This window comes from Gadus morhua, chromosome 21 (genome assembly GCF_902167405.1).
Source record: "Gadus morhua chromosome 21, gadMor3.0, whole genome shotgun sequence".
Classification (NCBI taxonomy): Eukaryota; Metazoa; Chordata; class Actinopteri; order Gadiformes; family Gadidae; genus Gadus; species Gadus morhua.
Window position 1 is genome coordinate 7,943,696 of NC_044068.1, and position 17,827 is coordinate 7,961,522.

General features: G+C 46.0%; 2 protein-coding genes across 2 annotated transcripts; both read left to right on the plus strand.

The window, feature by feature from the left end:
- The first annotated feature begins 490 nt into the window (after nucleotides 1-490).
- On the plus strand, nucleotides 491-2,736 carry LOC115534752 (elastin). Its single transcript, XM_030345953.1, has 2 exons — nucleotides 491-566; nucleotides 1,072-2,736. Exons 1-2 carry the CDS (start codon nucleotides 548-550, stop codon nucleotides 2,499-2,501), a joined length of 1,449 nt encoding a protein of 482 aa, XP_030201813.1. The 5' UTR covers nucleotides 491-547; the 3' UTR covers nucleotides 2,502-2,736.
- A 336-nt stretch (nucleotides 2,737-3,072) lies between these two features.
- Nucleotides 3,073-17,792, plus strand: adcy3b (adenylate cyclase 3b). The gene is made up of 20 exons (XM_030344667.1): nucleotides 3,073-4,292; nucleotides 4,956-5,105; nucleotides 6,483-6,619; nucleotides 7,271-7,382; nucleotides 7,722-7,849; nucleotides 8,129-8,287; nucleotides 8,514-8,673; nucleotides 9,266-9,364; nucleotides 9,649-9,740; nucleotides 10,017-10,178; nucleotides 10,715-10,802; nucleotides 11,514-11,630; nucleotides 12,713-12,990; nucleotides 13,501-13,582; nucleotides 13,779-13,937; nucleotides 14,429-14,575; nucleotides 14,676-14,792; nucleotides 15,346-15,472; nucleotides 15,667-15,791; nucleotides 16,917-17,792. Exons 1-20 carry the CDS (start codon nucleotides 3,612-3,614, stop codon nucleotides 17,100-17,102), a joined length of 3,306 nt encoding a protein of 1,101 aa, XP_030200527.1. The 5' UTR covers nucleotides 3,073-3,611; the 3' UTR covers nucleotides 17,103-17,792.
- Nucleotides 17,793-17,827: the final 35 nt, after the last annotated feature.

Genomic DNA, 17,827 nt, shown 5'->3' on the forward strand with positions numbered 1-17,827 from the left:
GCCATTGTGAGATAAGGAGTGAACCATGATCCAAGAGCAAATTGATTACTGTAAAAATAAAGATGCATAGAATATAATAGAAAATACATATACAATACCATAGCCTACATATAATTTTTCTATAGTGAACCAAACAAACATTTTGACTGGCATTACATTTCTTTTTGTATAACTGTCAATAAATTAACTATAGCCTACCTATTTCCTCCAAAAACACGTATTTATTTGTATTTACTATTCATATATATTATTACTATATATATATATATATATATATATATATATATATATATATATATATATATATATATATATATATATATATATTATTACTATATCATATCATATATTAATATGCATCATCCCAAAAAAAATAAAAAATTGACCAACCATCTATTGATGTCTCTGAGGTCCATTTTATCTTCCATTGTCAGCCATCTAAACTGTAATTCAGTGGGCAATTTGATTGACGCCAAATCAGAAGGGGCGGGGCTTAGGACATGCGTCGGTACGGAAGGCTAGGTGGTAGGAGGAAGCAGACGACACAATGGCAGAAGAAACCCTCGGTGAGCTCTTCAACTATATGAACAGAAGTTACTGACATGCAAAACCACATTGGTAGACTATCAATTAATTTAGCATTTCTCCGAACGTATGGTTCTTTTTGTGAAGATTCTTTGGTCTACCTATTGTGAATATTCTTGTGGTAAACTAGTAATGAAAGACGAGGAGTAACGTTAGAGCCACACTTTGCAAAAGTGTAATGTTGAAAGGGCATTGGCAAATTATCTCTGCTTTTCGTAGAAACTGATTTATTGTTCATTTTAACTCATACTATATAAAAAGATTAATGCAATTATACATTTGTTTTAATTTTAGTCCTAACAGTTGTACATGAGACAGCTACTTCCTGGTTTCCCTTTGTTCTTAAAGGGACAAGCCTCTTTAGGAAAAGCATTTTTTTTATCTGGTCCGGGTAGGGGATACAAAAACGAAATAATGATAATAATATAACACATCAATTGATGCTATGAAGTAACATATATCCATCATGTATCCGTGACCCTCCAGGTGCATTCGCCATAGCGAAGATCGCCCTAGCAGGCGCCTCGGCGGGGTTTGCCTTGGGGGACGCGGCGCTGATGGCGGTGGACCCTGGCCTGATCGCCAACGGCCCTCTGGGCAGCGCCACGGGCCTGGCCATGGTGGCGGACAAGGTGGGCTCCACGGGCGTGGCCGGCGTGATGGCGAGCCTCGTGTTCGCCGCCACCTTCTTCTCCCTGGGCTTCGGCTTCAACCTCGCCTCCCTGCTGATGTCCATCCTGGCGCGGTGCGGCGCGCCGCACGACGGCCGTCTGACGGACGGCGCGGCCGGAGCCTTCACCGCCGTGGGGGCGGTGGCGGCCGGCTTACTGGGCGGCCTGGCCCCGGCGTGGTGCCTCCTGGGGGCCGGGTGCGTGCTGGTGCTGTCGACGTACGTCCGGACGGACGTGAACGAGACGGCCACCGCCCTGCTGGTCATCTACGTCACGCTGCACGCCAACGCCGTGCTGGGCCGCATGGGCGTCCTGCTGGGGCTGTTCGCCACGGCCATGAGCGTCTCGTTCATCGTGGGCCTCCGCAAGTTCCTGAGGCAGCGCTGGGCGCCGCCGCCGCCGTCGGACCGCCGGCCCGGCGGCCTGCTGGGGAAGCTGTCGCTGAGCGTGGTGGTCGTGGCCTTTCTGGGCTTCCCCATCGGCCTGGGCATCGGCGGGAAACCCGTGGTTGAAGCGGGCGCCGATGGAGCGGCGGCGGCGGCGGGCGGGGAGGCGGAGGTGGCGTTGCTGCTGGAGGCGGTGTTCTGGGTGGGGGTCCTATTCGCCCCCCTGCTGGGCGCCTCCCTGGGCACCATGGGCGCCGTGGGCCTGGGGACCGAGGGCGCGGCCCGCACGGCCATGGCGGCGGCGGCGGCGTCCTGCCTCGCCCTGGGCGTGGTCCTCCCGGCCTGCACGGGGGCGGGGTCCCGCAGCTGCCTGGGGGGGATCCTGGGGGCGGCGGCGGCCACGGGGCTGGCCCTGGCGGCGTCCCGCGTGGCGTTGAAGGCGGAGCACCGGGCCACCAACGTGGTCCACGGCGCCGTGGTCGCCGGGGTGATGCTGGGCGTGGGGTACGCGTCGTGGTCGTCGGCGGCGCCGTGGTACCAGCTCCTGGCGTCGGCCCTCACCGTGTCCCTCGTCGCCACCATGGCGTTCTTCTGCGGGGCCCCCAGGAGCCCCTTTAACCTGCAGTACGGGCCGGGCACGGGCGCAGACCTGATGAGGCAGCTCGGCAAGGAGACGGTTTCCACGGGAGCGGCGCCGTTCGGGGCCGGGGCCCTCGGGGCCGCCGCGCTGGGCACGGCGGCCCTCGGGAGCCTGGGGGCGGTGGGCGTGGCCATCGCCGTCGCGCTGGCGCTCGGAAAGACTCTGAAGAGCATGGCGGAGCAGCCGGTGAAGGCTGCGGCGGCCACGCACGACGACTGAGGGACGGGCGGACGGTTGGGCTGTTGGGACTGGAACGAACCAATAGGTCTGAGAATGAGGGGGATACCACGCACTTGTTAAACGCACGGTCTCACTCACACACACAATATTTGTGTTTGATTGTTTGTTTGTCTTTGTGGCGATGCATGTACACGCTTTTAAGCATTAATTTGTTTTCAAATAAAATTATTATTGTTGTTATTCTTCACGTGAGAATAAACGAAAAAAAAGAAAATCATCTGTTATTTTTGTGAAAATCTAAATCCAGGGAAGAATTTATATATTGCTGGATACTATTCGAATCAAGGATACCATAAGCGATAACGATAAAAAAATGCTTAATCACTTATTAAATTGGTAACTTATAAAATAAATATGTAAGACTCAAATATTACGGTAGAAGGTAGAACCTCTAAATTTCACTTTTCTATTACAATGCTTCTAGTTCCTCTCTAGACCCACTTGCCTTCTGGCAGTTTGGTTTCAACATGGCAACAGTATCAAAGGTCTTGTTATTTGAGACAAGTTGGTGTGGGCGGGGGTTGACAAGAGGGGCGGGGGGAGAGGAGAGAAGGAGCGAAGAGACAAACAACCCTTGAGCCGAATTAACACCTGATGTGTTTAGCTGTAGAGATACTCAACGTTATCATTCTCTAAGCATCAGGGAAACAACTATTTTTTCCTACGGTACGCTTTTCGGTTATTGCAACATTTTATTTGAGACTAATCGTTTTTTCTTAACAAAGACGGTGGAAGAAGAAGTCAAGTGATTGGATATCAAACTGAAGTCTGTCCAACAATTGTTACATTTTAAGAGGCAGCCATGAAATTACTGTTTACTTTATTTATTTTTTAACTTGAATACTATGGGGGACTGCACATTTTCAACGTCTTTCACAGAGCTGTTGAATATTATAGCACACGCTATTCCACATGTAGGCTAATTAAGACCAAAAGCAGTCATCACAATGTTAGGGACCGGCGAACGTGGTATATGCATTGCTTGAAGAAACTTTTTTTTGGAAGAAAATGTGGATTGGATCGTGCTCTATTTTTTGATTATTATTTTTATGAGCCAAACGGATTACCTTTACGCAGTTCCGTTCCAAAATGGTTCTGAACACCGTCTCCACGAGAGACACAGACAATTCTGCGGGAAGTTCTGCAGAAAATCCTGGCCAGGAAGCCAGCCAAGCGGATGATGGAGTGGCAAGGACCCACGAAGTGACCGTGCGCCAGGTGGGCTACTGTTTGTGCCTGCCGCGCGTACTGCGCCTCACCTTCGCGCCCGTTTCCCTGGAGCGTCTTTATCAGACGTACTTCCGCCAACAACGGCAAGAAACCATCCCAGTGTTAGTGCTGTTTGCTGCTCTTTTCAACAGTTACATCATCATCATGTGTGCCGTGGTGTACACTGAGGACAAATTGGCGATGGTGGTGGTGGCCGCCGTAGGCCTGGCCCTTGACCTTATCTTTTACGCACTTAGTCATTTTCAGAAATTCCCTAAAGCGCCGGTTGCTCGGGGCGCCGTGCCCTATGTACTGTGGCTCATGGTAGCCGTCCACGTCCTGTGCTACATGCGTCTGAACTACAACCGCTTCGCGCACGCCAGTGACTCCGTGGGTTGGCAGGCGTTTTTTAGTTTCTCCTGCTTTCTGACGTTACCCCTGAACTTGGTCCCGCTCATCCTGCTCACGGCGCTCTCCTGCGGCCTTCACACCCTCATCTTGGGGGTGTCCGTCGCCCAACGACTAACGGACAGCCAGCAGGGCCCCATGCTGGTGAGACAGGTAAATCATTGAACCATGTTGTTGGCAATGGAATAGTGTCAGTCTGCCCGTTGCGCAATCCAGTCCAGAAATGAGACGCGAGAGAAGAGGCAGACAAAAGCAGGGCATGTAGTGTAGGCTACATGCGACAGGGAATGGGGGGGGGGGGCGCTCCATGGTTGAAAAAGTGCCCTCAAGAGTGTCGAATACGAGAGAAAGTGCCTTATTGGCTGCCCTTTACATGTGAAAAAAATTATTGGGTGCCCTCTGGTGCCCCTTCATACAATAAATTATGATGATGAGCCCTCTAGAACCAGAAAATTCGATAACGTGCCTCAATGAGTGCCCTCTTAATGCCCTTACAGTGCCTCCATGGTTGAAAAAAAGTGCCCTCTAGAGTGGTGAATACGAGAGAAAGTGCCATGCATGATGCATCATAGCTTTTTGCACGCTGGTTGGGCCCCATGTTGTGCAGAATGTGCCCTTTTTGTTTTTTCGCCCCTGCCCTTCAAACAGTCTGAGTCCGCTACTGGTTGAGCATGATGAACACATCTTGATATCGAATATAAATCAGGGGCATGCCCTCTAGACATGACAAAGGTCCTATTGGAGTGCATATTTTTTGCTGACTGATGTGATGATGGCAGCCTGTCCTTGAACGTCGTCTCCCCCCTCCCCTCTCAGCTGCTGGCCAACCTGATCTTGTACCTGTGTGCAGCCTGCATGGGCGTGCTGTCCCACTATATGGCGGACAGGAAGTACCGGACGGCCTTCCTGGAGGCACGTCAGTCCCTGGAGGTCAAAATCACCCTCGAGGAGCAGAGCACCCAGCAGGTAGACCCAAGAAGAAGCGCAAACACACACACACACACACACACGCGCACGCACGCACGCACACACACACACACACACACACACACACACACACACACACACACACACACACACACACACACTTCTTAGTGTGAGGTTAAACAGGCAGCACTGGCGACTTTATATATATATATATGTGTGTGTTTGTGTGTGTGTGTGTGTGTGTGTGTGTGTGTGTGTGTGTGTGTGTGTGTGTGTGTGTGTGTGTGTGTGTGTGTGTGTGTGTACTCTGGTGTGTGTCTGGTGTGTATCTTCTCACCGGTGTGTTGGAACACCCAGTGCTGCCTAATTAGGATGTGTTTTGCTCAACTCAGAGCTGAAATAGGCTGACATGCTTTGGGACATGCTTTGCTGCTCTGTTGAGCTACTGTAGATGACGCCTGATGGGAGAATAGGCATTAGTATTCACAGGCAATAAAAACCAACCAACACTGTCTAGGTAGTTGATGTAAATAATTTAGATTTCATAATTTTATAAAAAATATTTTACATTTTTTTTCACCTCAACTTAACTGAACAGAGTACAGTTTAGCCACACAAAACAGGGTACATATTTGTTTGTTTATGAATGTTAATGCAAAACCCATCATAGATATATTACATTTTGAAATGCTTTCTAAATTTCACAACGACAGTACAGCTGAATAGCGCACTCCAGACTACTAGAGCCCAAATTACAAAAATCTGCACATTCATATATCAATCAAATTGACATGAAAAAATATTAAGCATACATTTTAACTTAATGCAACAAAAATTAATACCGTGTGGAATGAGGGATGGTAGAACGTTTAATCTTGTTAAATGCAGTTGGTTAATGATAATGAAATATTCATCAACCTTTCCAGCCTCATCCATCAAGTCCCTAAGCTTACACAAAAAGACAAGGCGGTTAAAGCTGGCGTCAAAGTGCTAACAAAGCCCGGATGTTTCTATTCACCTCATTAGCTCTCCCATGTTGTTCCTGTTGTTCACCCAGTGTGACTTATGAGTGAGCTCATGAGAGATGGAGGCTGGGTAAATGAACATAAATAGAGAGAGTGGAGATAGAAAGAGTGTGTGTGTGTGTGTGTGTGTGTGTGTGTGTGTGTGTGTGTGTGTGTGTGCGTGTGTGTGTGTGTGTGTGTGCGTGTGTGCGTGTGCGTGTGCGCGTGTGCGTGTGCGTGTGTTATACCTTTTGCTTACTGTAATACACTATAAAGCAGTTTTATACTAATCCCAACCACACGTTCACACACACACACACGCACACACAAAAACACAAACCCAGCACCTGCAATATGTATCTTTGTTTCTGTAAGTGGACCTTAACACCTGTTGGTTGTTCTCTTATTGTAGGAAGAGTTGCTGTTGTCCATCTTACCCAAACACATTGCGGATGAGATGCTGCAGGGCATGAAGGAACAGGCCAATCAGAGTGAAGGCCAGCAACAGCAGTTCAACACCATGTATATGTACCGCCATGAGAACGTCAGGTTAAACATGGTCAAATGCTTTCTCTTTGTTAGGGTTATCCCTGACACTAATCCGATCCGCAACCCACTAACCCTAACAGAAATCCTAACCGTAACCCATTCACTCTAAACATAACATAACCCTAACTCATCCCTAACCCCGTTGCTAATTTAAAATAATAATGCTTATTACCATGGGCCCAATGCCTATTTTCAGAGAATGGATGCTGAGTCATTTGTGCATGTGTGGCTCTGTAAAGGTAATTAGGATCTATGACTAATATTAATTAATGGTTCAGTTAATTCAGGCTTATTACTGAATTAACTAATTTTAGTTAATGGTTCATTATTGAACCCTTTTTGAAAAGTGTGACCCTATAATTTTTATATGCGATTCATCAATTTAGTTACAGATCAACTAAACGTAATGTTTATCACTTAAGATCATAGAGTTGTATTGTTCTTCTCTCGTTAAACATGAAGTAAACAAACATTTTCATGTTAACTAAAAATGAATAAATGTATAGACAAAAAGAAAAAAGAAAAAAAAAATGCAATGAAAATTGTATTTTCATTGTTAGTTTAAGCCAAAGACAATAGAGCGAGTCAAGATGGTGAAAGTTACTAGTGCTTGTCGGGTTGATGAACTTTCTCTGATTCCTTCCGTTCCAGCATACTTTTTGCTGACATTGTTGGTTTCACCCAGCTGTCATCGGCCTGCAGTGCCCAGGAACTAGTGAAGCTGCTCAATGAACTGTTTGCGCTCTTTGACAAACTGGCATCGGTGAGTCAATACTGTAAGAGGATCCTTAGTCTGTAGTACTGTACTGTTCTAACAGTATACTGTTCTACAGTGTTACATTCTTTCTTATTCTTCTCCGTTCTAACCTAGGATATTCCGTTCCCCTCTTCAAATGCTCAAAACAATATTCTATCATATCCATCGCTATCCATTTCTATTCTGTGGTTTATTTCCCCTCATCAGCGGTCAAACGGTCAAAATTTGTCAGTGTGTGATGCTTTGATCCTACAGAATATCTGATTGTCAATAAACTGACTTGACTCAACGATAGAGAAATGCTAAACACCTAGACTGTTTTGCTCCCCTCCCCTGGTCATACAGGATCACCACCAGCTAAGGATTAAGATCTTGGGGGACTGCTACTACTGCATCTGTGGCCTACCGGACTACAGGGAGGACCACGCCACCTGCTCCATCATGATGGGTCTCGCCATGGTGAAGGCCATCTCGTAAGTGACGGAACTGACTCCAGCCAATCAGAAACGAAGAAGCGGTTTACTCTCGCTGTTTTATTTACTTCGATCGAATCACTTCTACCCGATTCAGATACATCCCAGAGGAGCAGATTGGTAGCGGGTTCGGACATCTTTGCTCTATGATGCCCCCCCCCCTCCCCCCCTCCCCCCTATAGTTATTCAGTTCAACTGGTTCAATGATCTGTTGTCTCCCGTGTGCTGGACTGTCTTTACGACCCCACGGCCCCTCGCTCCGTTGCGACTCCCTTCCAGGTACGTGCGGGAGAAGACCAACACGGAGGTGGACATGCGCGTTGGGGTCCACACGGGCACGGTGCTGGGCGGCGTGCTGGGCCAGAAGAGGTGGCAGTTTGACGTGTGGTCCACCGACGTCACCGTGGCCAACAAGATGGAGTCGGGGGGCATCCCCGGGTGAGAGACGGAAAAGGATAGGGGGGATTGTGATTTGCTGTAATTTACTTGACACACGTTTGTTAATTATGTTGATGGCCACACATGTGTTTGTTATGTGTGTGTGTGTGTGTGTGTGTGTGTGTGTGTGTGTGTGTGTGTGTGTGTGTGTGTGTGTGTGTGTGTGTGTGTGTGTGTGTGTGTGTGTGTATGTGTGCATGTGTGTGTGTGTGTGTGTGTTCAACAGGAGGGTCCATATCTCCCACAGTACCATGGAGTGTCTCTCCGGGGAGTTTGAAATGGAGGCGGGGTGTGGAGGGGACAGGTGTGAGTACCTGTTGGAGAAGGGCATCGAGACCTACCTTATCCTGTCCCCCACAGCCAATGGCAATGGGGTCAATGGAAATGTAAGAGATTTACCCTCATAATGTATTGATCTGCTCTCAACCGATTTTGAAGATTATTATTACTGCAAAGAATGTGCATTTTCTGTCTTTTTTTTTTTTTTCATCCATTAGAATATATCTGATTGTAATATGCAGTATTCTTAACCATGAATCCGCTGTATTACTAGTATTAGTTCATTGTTTTTGAAAAGGAAAGTATATCAAACAACATCAATGTCCGGCAGTAGCTCAGGAGGTAGAGCGGGTTGGCTGGTAACCTGAAGGTTGCTGGTTCGATCCCCGGCTTCTCCTAGCTGAGTGTCGAGGTGTCCTTGACAAGGTACCTAACCCTGACTGATGTCAGGGTTGACTGATGTCGTGATGTCTGTGCTGCTTGATCGACAATTGGGCCGGTCCAGCAACTCCCCACGGCTAGCCGTTATAAGGAGCATATAACTAACTAACTAATATAGGCTTGATTTTTGTATTTGCAATGACTAAGCGGTTGATTAACCGCTTAGTCGATTGAAAGAATGTTAATCAATTATACACTGTTGTAATCGCATGACCTCTCGAGCTACTTAAGTGCTTGCCCAATGTCTGTGTTCGGCAGAGAGGCGCACTGCCCGCCAGCAACTCCACACAGCTGATAAACACCACCGTCACTAACGGCCACGCTGGCTCTAACCTGGCTGTAGCCACAGAGAATAAGGTAAATGACAACGCAAACACACACATCTAAAAACATTTATTGAATAGAGGTTGTTGAAATACATGTATCTCTCCTAACCTCTCTGTCCAGCTTTCTGCCCCTTCAATGTTTTAAATATAACCTTTTGTTGATATTTAGATGTTATTTTATTTGTGTATTTTTGAATAGATAGAATAGTGCTACACAAATTAAACGTTTTGGTTTTATTATTGTTATTATTAAAACATAAATATTTTTTTAAAAAAATGACCTACATGTTTATATCAAAACTGTGTTTTGTGCAGGGGGTGATCACTGTGAGCGGTGGGCTGAACGAGGAAGAGGAACTCAACAGTAGACTGCAACAGGAGCTGCTGGACCGAGAAAATGAGAACATGTGAGGACAATAGAGCACAAAAATAAGGGAAGCGTTGGGGTTATGTGAGAGGACGAATTTATACATGTGTTGACTCCTTAAACATCAAAAAAGTACCGCTTCTACGCGACACTCCAACACACGCTCACTGTCACGCACACATACTCACACTCATAAAGCATCACTCCCTGCGTGTTTATGTGCATGCGTGCGTATGTGTGTGTGTGTGTCATGTGTGTGTGCGTGCGTGCGTGTGTGTGTGTGTGTGTGATGTGTGTGTGCGTGTGTGTGTGTCAGTATGAAGGAGCACCACGTGAACCCCTTGCTGCTGCACTTCACCGACGGCGAGCTGGAGGCTCGGTACTCCTCGGAGAAGGAGGGGAGGAGCGGCGTGGCCTTCGGCTGCTGCTGCGTGGTGCTCCTCTTCATCACAGCCATGGAGGTCTTCATCGACCCCTGGTGAGGCCGCACACAATCCAACCCTTTGTTCCTCACAAGGCGAGGATGTGACGGAGCTCCGACGATTGCTCAATAACCGCTGAGACGATCGAAAGAAAGTTCATCGACTTATCATTTGAAAATCATTGAATCCTTTCCAATATCAGGAGAATATGTGCCTTGCTGTGTTATGAGCGTCAGAAATGCACATCTTTATTTTAATTATCATGAGACAAAGAAAATCACTTAAAGCTCCATTAACTGGGTAAGGGTTAGGGTTAGACGGAATGAGGAATTGATTCATCGACAATGAAAATAATAATTATTGCAGTGTTACGTCTTACTACGTATTAGCCACAGAGAGATCTGTTGAAGGTAATAGAGTACCCCCAAGCACTATTGACATTGTTACCAGCCACGTCATTAAGGTTTTGAACCACAAATACATAAGTAGACGAAAATGACGAAAATTGTACCCAGATATCAAGAAGAAGATACCGGTGTTCTTCATGGTAGATCATAACAAGTCATTAACATGTGTTCCTGTCCTGTGACAGGCTGTCGGTGAACTACGTCACCCTGGCCATCGGAGAGGTGCTGCTTGTCATCCTGACAGTCTGCTCCTTGGCCGCCATCTTTCCCAGGGTAAGAAGAAGAAGGATGTTGTAATCATTAACACAATGGTCCCGTCTGTGAGCTGAGGGCAGGTGGGGGAGAGAGGCAGTGCTTAATTTGAGGGGGAGCAAGGGGGAGCGCGCTCCGGAAGCTCTGAAGCGCGCTCCGGAAGCTCCGACGTGCGCTCCGCCAGCTCCGACGTGCGCTCCGCCAGCTCCGCCATGAGCAGTATAAAAAAAAAATGCGCTGCGTAGCGGTAATCAATGAAGTACGACATAACATTGCGTGAGGAATAGGTACTTTGGCGCCCCGTGCTGCAGGCGTACACCCGTGTATAGATGGAATGAAACCCTCAATGAAGTCCGTAGGTGAACGACACAAACCCCCCCCCCCCCCCCCCCCCCCCGTCAACAATCGCCCCCCCCCCCCGTCCTCAGCGCTCCGGGAGCTCCCACTGGACAAATTAAGCACTGGAGAGAGGGTAATGGGTCATAAATAAAGGGTTGCAATGAAACAATGCAGTACAATGCCATTCAATAATAAACAGGAATCGTTACGACAGGATGCCTGTGATATGTAAACAGTGTCATCGATTTCGATTAATAACTTATCGAAGCAACATAACAGAAAGCCGTTTGTTTAGATTTGGTCATTCGTAAAATAATATCAATTTTCTAAAAAAATATAATTATAATCACTTTTTAACCACTTTTTCTACTCTATGTATATGGGGCCACACAGAGGTTCTCCAGAAGGCTGGTGTCGTTCTCTGTTTGGCTCGACCGCACGCGCTGGGCCAGGAACACCTGGGCCATGGCGGCCATCTTTGTGCTCACCATGGCGGAGATCGCAGACATGGTACGGCCAAAGACACAGAAACACATCTCCATGAACCAGTTCTTCTGACTGGCGCTTGCCTTTGTTGCTGCCTTCCTGCGTGTCCTCCTTTTATTTTCCCAAGTCAGGCTACCAGTAGCTTTGTGTAACAAGTGTCTGACAAGCAGGTCCCAATGGAGTCCATTATTGTGCTTTAGCTGTCTGCATCATCGCCTGCGGGCTAATTTGACTGCCCCCTCCCCAACCACCCACCCACGCACACACATACAGACACACCTCCCTTCCCCCGGGAGGGACTGCTTGTTCCACACATTGCTGCCTTGATTTCTTCCCTACTAGGCATAGACATACAGAGTCGCTGAGCACACTCATTTAAACCTAACCTGTCAGATACACTAGCTGGCGGCAGTCACGGGTGACAGCTGGGAGTTATCAAGGAAGCTAAAGAAACGGCTGGTTGCTCAAAATGAGTATCGAACTGCAACGTGTGGCTTTTACTCTTTTGGTCCTCTGTAGTATCCTCTGTAGAAATGGTACCTCAACAGTTAAGGTGGATCACATTCTTCAATGTTGCATTTACAACCATAAGAGATTATCAGATTTTCAAATGTTCAACCCTGCGAATCAACCCTGTCCCGGTTGATTTAGACACACAGTTGGAATAATTCACATTCCATATCACATGTGTGATGTATCCCTCTTTATGACTGTACTGCTCTTATCGAAAATACAATATCATCCCCCACATCTCTTTCTTACCGTCACGTTCTAATCCAACATCTCATCTCTCTTCTTTCTTACCGTCACGTTCTAATCCAACATCTCATCTCTCCTCGTTCTTACTGTGATGTTCTAATCCACCATCTCATCTCTCCTCGTTCTTACTGTGATGTTCTAATCCACCATCTCATCTCTCCTCGTTCTTACTGTGATGTTCTAATCCACCATCTCATCTCTCCTCGTTCTTACTGTGATGTTCTAATCCAACACCTCATCGCTCCTCTTGCGTACTGACATCCTCGGACGTCCTCGCTCTAATGCTTCACCTCACATCCTACCCTCTTCCCCCTGCGTCTCGCTGCCTCTGACCCGGCCCCCCGCAGCTGAGCTGCGTCCCCCTCCTGGTCCACGAGTTCAACACGAGCCGCGTCGCGTCCCCGGAGACCCCCCCCCCCGGGGAGCGGCACTGCGCGGAGAACCCCAAGCACTACAGCTTCATGGCGGTGACGTCGCTCATAGCGACCGCCATGCTGGTGCAGGCGAGCCACCTGGTGAAGCTGGCGCTCATGGTGATGGTCGTCACGGCGACCGGCGCCGTCAACATCTTCAGCTGGCGCGACTTGTACGACGCGTACGACTCACTGGGGTCCGCCGCGCACAGGTGGGAAAACGGACACTGCGTAGCACGATTGGTTACTAAATCGACTGACTTCAATTCAATTACTGCGACCATTATATTGTACTTTTGTTAGCCTTAAGCCTAGCTCAGTCATTATGCCAACCACATCACCTCCTGTGTAATGAGCTGCATTGTACGAAGATCTATTGAGAACACCAAATCCATATTTCCTGTTATTTTGGTGAATGTAATGCAAAAGTAATGTAAAAGTAGCGTAATGCCTTACAATTCAAAGACAGTAATATTGTAATGTAACTAATTACTTTGAAATGACATTAACAAGTAATAAATAATGCATTACGCTTTTGAAGTAACTTGCCCAACACTAATGCAGTGCTTTGTTACAATGCATGCAATTTAGACACGATGAGGTGACTAGCTTGACGTTCAAGTCCTCATGCTTCTGAAAAGTGGAACTATAATTTGATTTAAAAAATGTAATTATTATGACTTTCTGGACAGCAAACAAAATGATTTCATCTGTTTTTCTAGAACCTTCATGGTACCGTCCAAGTACCTGATGACAATGATGATCATCGTCATGATGATCAGCTTCTACTGCTTTGCCCGACTTGTGAGTCCGTCTATTTTCAACATCTTTCCATCTATCTATAATAGTCTTTATTTAAACTGTGACAGTTTAGATCTTACAGTCCCAGGGGATGTATTCACACCTTTATATAACCAACTCTGACCTTTAGCCCAGTCATACTCATTTCATCAAACTAACACACACACACAAACACACACGCATACACATGGATGTGTAGGTGGAGCGTCAGTCGCGGAAGCTGTTCCTGTGGAAGATCGGGGTGCACGACCAGAAGGAGCGGGTGTTAGAGATGAGGCGCTGGAACGAAGCCCTGGTCACCAACATGCTGCCAGAGCATGTGGCCAGGCACTTCCTGGGCACCAAGAAGAGAGACGAGGTGTGTGTGTGTGTGTGTGTGTGTGTGTGTGTGTGTGTGTGTGTGTGTGTGTGTGTGTGTGTGTGTGTGTGTGTGTGTGTGTGTGTGTGTGTGTGTGCGCTGTTTGGTGTGTTTGTGTGTGTGTGTGTGTGTGTGTGTGTGTGTGTGTGTGTGTGTGTGTGTGTGTGTGTGTGTGTGTGTGTGTGTGTGTCTGTGTGTGTGTGTGTGTGTGTGTTTGCGCTGTTTGGTGTGTGTCTGTCTGTCTGTCTGTCTGTCTGTCTGTCTGTCTGTCTGTCTGTCTGTCTGTGTGTGTGTGTGTGTGTGTGTGTGTGTGTGTGTGTGTGTGTGTGTGTGTGTGTGTGTGTGTGTGTGCAATGCATGCGTGTGTGTCTGTTTGCGAAACGGGGCATGTCCCTTGGCATGCATGTGTGTGTGAGAAAGAGAAAAAGAGAGCCTGTGATAATCAGAAGAAATTGCTAAAATCCTGTAAACTGCCCAAACCCTACCCGTAGGAGCTGTACAGCCAGTCTTATGATGAGATTGGTGTGATGTTCGCCTCCATACCAAACTTTTCCGACTTCTACACCGAGGAGGGCATCAACAACGGAGGCATCGAATGTCTTCGGATCCTCAACGAGATCATCTCCGACTTTGACAGCGTGAGTCAGCGGTCGAGAATAAAGGGCTGATGATGTGTCATTTTTAAAGAAAAGGTTTAGAGAGGGAACATCACGTTGTGCATTGAACTTCATCCCTCAGCTATTGGACAGGGATGGATTCCGTTTCATCACGAAGATCAAGACCATAGGCAGCACGTACATGGCTGCCTCAGGGGTGACCCCAGAGAGTAACACCAACGGATACACCAACCGCAAGGTACGCCTCACCGAACCACAGTACTGACCCGAGACAACCGCAGCTATGCAGAAGAGCCTTTTAGAGGGGACTGGCTGTCTGTATGTGTCTGTCTGTGTAGCTGTGATAGTCAGTCCCCTCTTCAAGGCACTTACTTCAGAAGGCATCGGTGGAGTTTTAGTTCTTGCTGCTACAACCATACTGAGAGGACTCAAGAGAGTTTTAGTACTATAAAAGCTTAAATGAACAGAAATATATCGTCACCGGGGCGAATAAAAATGCTGCTTTTCCTCGTCTTGGCAAACACTTTCAAACACTAAAACGTCACCCATAAAGAAAAATCATCCCATGAATAATTAGTTAACAATGACCAAAAGAAAACCAATACTGCTAACAAAGTAACGAACATTGCATGCTCTTAGTCTCCCAAAATGGCTGCTGTCATTGCGGTTTGGCTTTGCGATGCACAAGCCCTCTACAGCCACCCATGTCTGCGGTGTGCCCGGCTCAGCACCAAAGTGGATTCTGCTGCTACTGACAAGAATAACAATTCTCTGCATTTGTGTCCAACCAGCCAGAGGACCAGTGTTTGATCGAGCGCTGGCAGCACTTGGCTGACTTGGCAGACTTTGCCCTGGCCATGAAAGTCATCCTCACCAACCTCAACAAGCAGTCGTTCAACAACTTCATGCTCCGCATTGGTCAGTGTGCATTGGGGATATTTACACTTGTGTGTGTGTGTGTGTGCGTGTGTGTTTGTGTGTGTGTGTGTGTGTGTGTGTGTGTCTGTGTGTGTGTGTGTGGGGGGGGGGGGGGGGGTATGTTATGGTTGTCATGTAAGGTGCATGTTTGTATGCTTGTTTGTATGTTGAAGCTTTGGTTTCCTCCCTCACAGGTCTCAATAAGGGGGGGGTGCTGGCTGGGGTCATTGGGGCTCGTAAACCTCACTATGACATCTGGGGAAACACCGTCAACGTCGCCAGCAGGATGGAGTCCACAGGAGTGATGGGAAACATACAGGTGCTCCATATCTAGAAACCCGTCAGTTTGTCTTTACAGCTATCGCCTGTAGATGAGAGACATGGATATAATACCAGACAGGCACTAGGTGGTCAATTTACTTGTCCTCTACCCAAAACCAATGCACTCAAAAAAACAGTAATGTACAGAGCCATTGCATACTGGAATCTGCTCCCCTCATATTTGACTCTAACCAGGAATAAAGGTAAATTCTAAAGGAAACTTAAGGCAGCAATAATCAGAAAGGAAATTAGAGTAGATTAGGTTATTATTTAAGGTATTTTTGGACTGACAAAAATAATTTGTTTTTAATTCTCTGTTTTTTTGTTTTTTGCATTATGTACATGTAATGTAAATGTTGGTTACTAAGTCTGTGTTTTGGTCACCAACAATGATCATGCTGTACTGCACTTTAATCTGTATTGTAATGTATTTTGCCTGGACCCCAGGAAGAATAGTCTCCACTATGGTGTGTAGACTAATGGGGATCTTTAATAAACTAAACTAAAAAATATCTGCACGCATGCATATACACACATATGCACGCACAAGTGCAAACACACCATAATGCACACACACAAACACATATACTCTCTGGCACACACACATAACACACACATAATTTTGCTTCAGAATTACTCCGGCTATGATTATATTGTATCTAGTGCTGTCAGTTAAACGCGTTATTAACGGCGTTAACGCAAACCAATTTTAACGGCGTTAATTTTTTTGATTGCACGATTAAGGCAATTTATTTATTTATTTAGTTTGATTCATTTATTTATTTTTCTTTGGCTCAAAACAAAGAAGCAGTAGCCTGACTGCTATGTTCAAGGCAGTATGTTTGTATGTTCATCGTTTAATTGCACTATAGGCTTTTTTTTTGTATCGTCCTGTTTTGATCAGTATATGCCAACGTTGTTATCAATAAAAAAAACATTTGCACAAGGCATGTTGATAAGAGCATGAAAATGAGAAAACTTAATGAGACAAAGAAATCAAGGGATATTTAGCATAGAATTTTTTTTGCGATTAATCGTGAGTTGAATATGACATTAATGCGATTAATCGCTATTACATATTTTAATCGCTTGACAGCACTAATTGTATCTGCTCTGCCCTCAGGTGGTAGAAGACTGCTATATGATCCTGAAGGAATATGGCTTCCGTTTTGTTCGAAGAGGACCCATTTTTGTCAAAGGAAAAGGGGAGCTGCTCACCTTCTTCATGAAAGGCAAAGATAAACCCAGTACTAATGGAAAGGTTCTGGTCCAAACCATTTTACCACACCAGGTGCTTGAGATCTCCTGACCAATAGCGCCTACAGCAGCATCCATAACACATGCATGATTCGACATATATTCAAACAGCCTTAACATATTCACACTTATATTTACATAGAGCTCAATCCGTCAAAACAACTAGTCACATGAAGCATCTGCAATTAGGAGAGTATTAATATTTTCTTAAGCGATCATATGCATTGTATCAACATTTTTTCCATTGGAAAATATATTATTTAAAGACTTCATTCTGCTTGTTATATTCATGAAGCTGGATAATCATGTTATTGATTTTTTTTACAAATAGGTCCCTGCTTAAAGTGTTAAAGCTTAGACTGGACCGAAATATTTTTTTCTAATGTTCTTAGTTTGTTGTACATTGAGGCAGCGCTGTAATGTTGTTGGCCCATTGTTCAAATGATTTGCCTTTAATATGTTCCCCCAACCACACACTCTAAAATGTTACAATAGCCTAAGCTTATTTTAATGAAAGTACATTAGTAATATCTAGCCAACCTCTAGATGTCAGCATTACAGCCCATAGTAGAATCTGGAAGATAAACTTTATTATACGTCCATGCACAAAGTTCCATGCATTAAGCGTAATAATGTCGATTTATTTTAAGTCTTTAAGATAAAGAAGTTAATGTATAATATAATTGTATTGTATTTATTGCATAAATATGTAAATAATGACATTTGTAAATAAAGTTGAATGTACTACACACTTGTTTGTTAATATTGACATGCCGC

What these genes read in the sequence shown, in the direction of transcription:
- adcy3b (XM_030344667.1), top strand. Translation starts at nt 3,612, where the DNA reads ATGGTTCTGAACACCGTCTCCACGAGAGACACAGACAATTCTGCGGGA. An exon ending in AGGAGCAGAGCACCCAGCAG is followed by an intron (nt 5,106 to 6,482) that starts GTAGACCCAAGA and finishes CTCTTATTGTAG; the next exon opens with GAAGAGTTGCTGTTGTCCAT. An exon ending in CAACTTCATGCTCCGCATTG is followed by an intron (nt 15,473 to 15,666) that starts GTCAGTGTGCAT and finishes CCTCCCTCACAG; the next exon opens with GTCTCAATAAGGGGGGGGTG.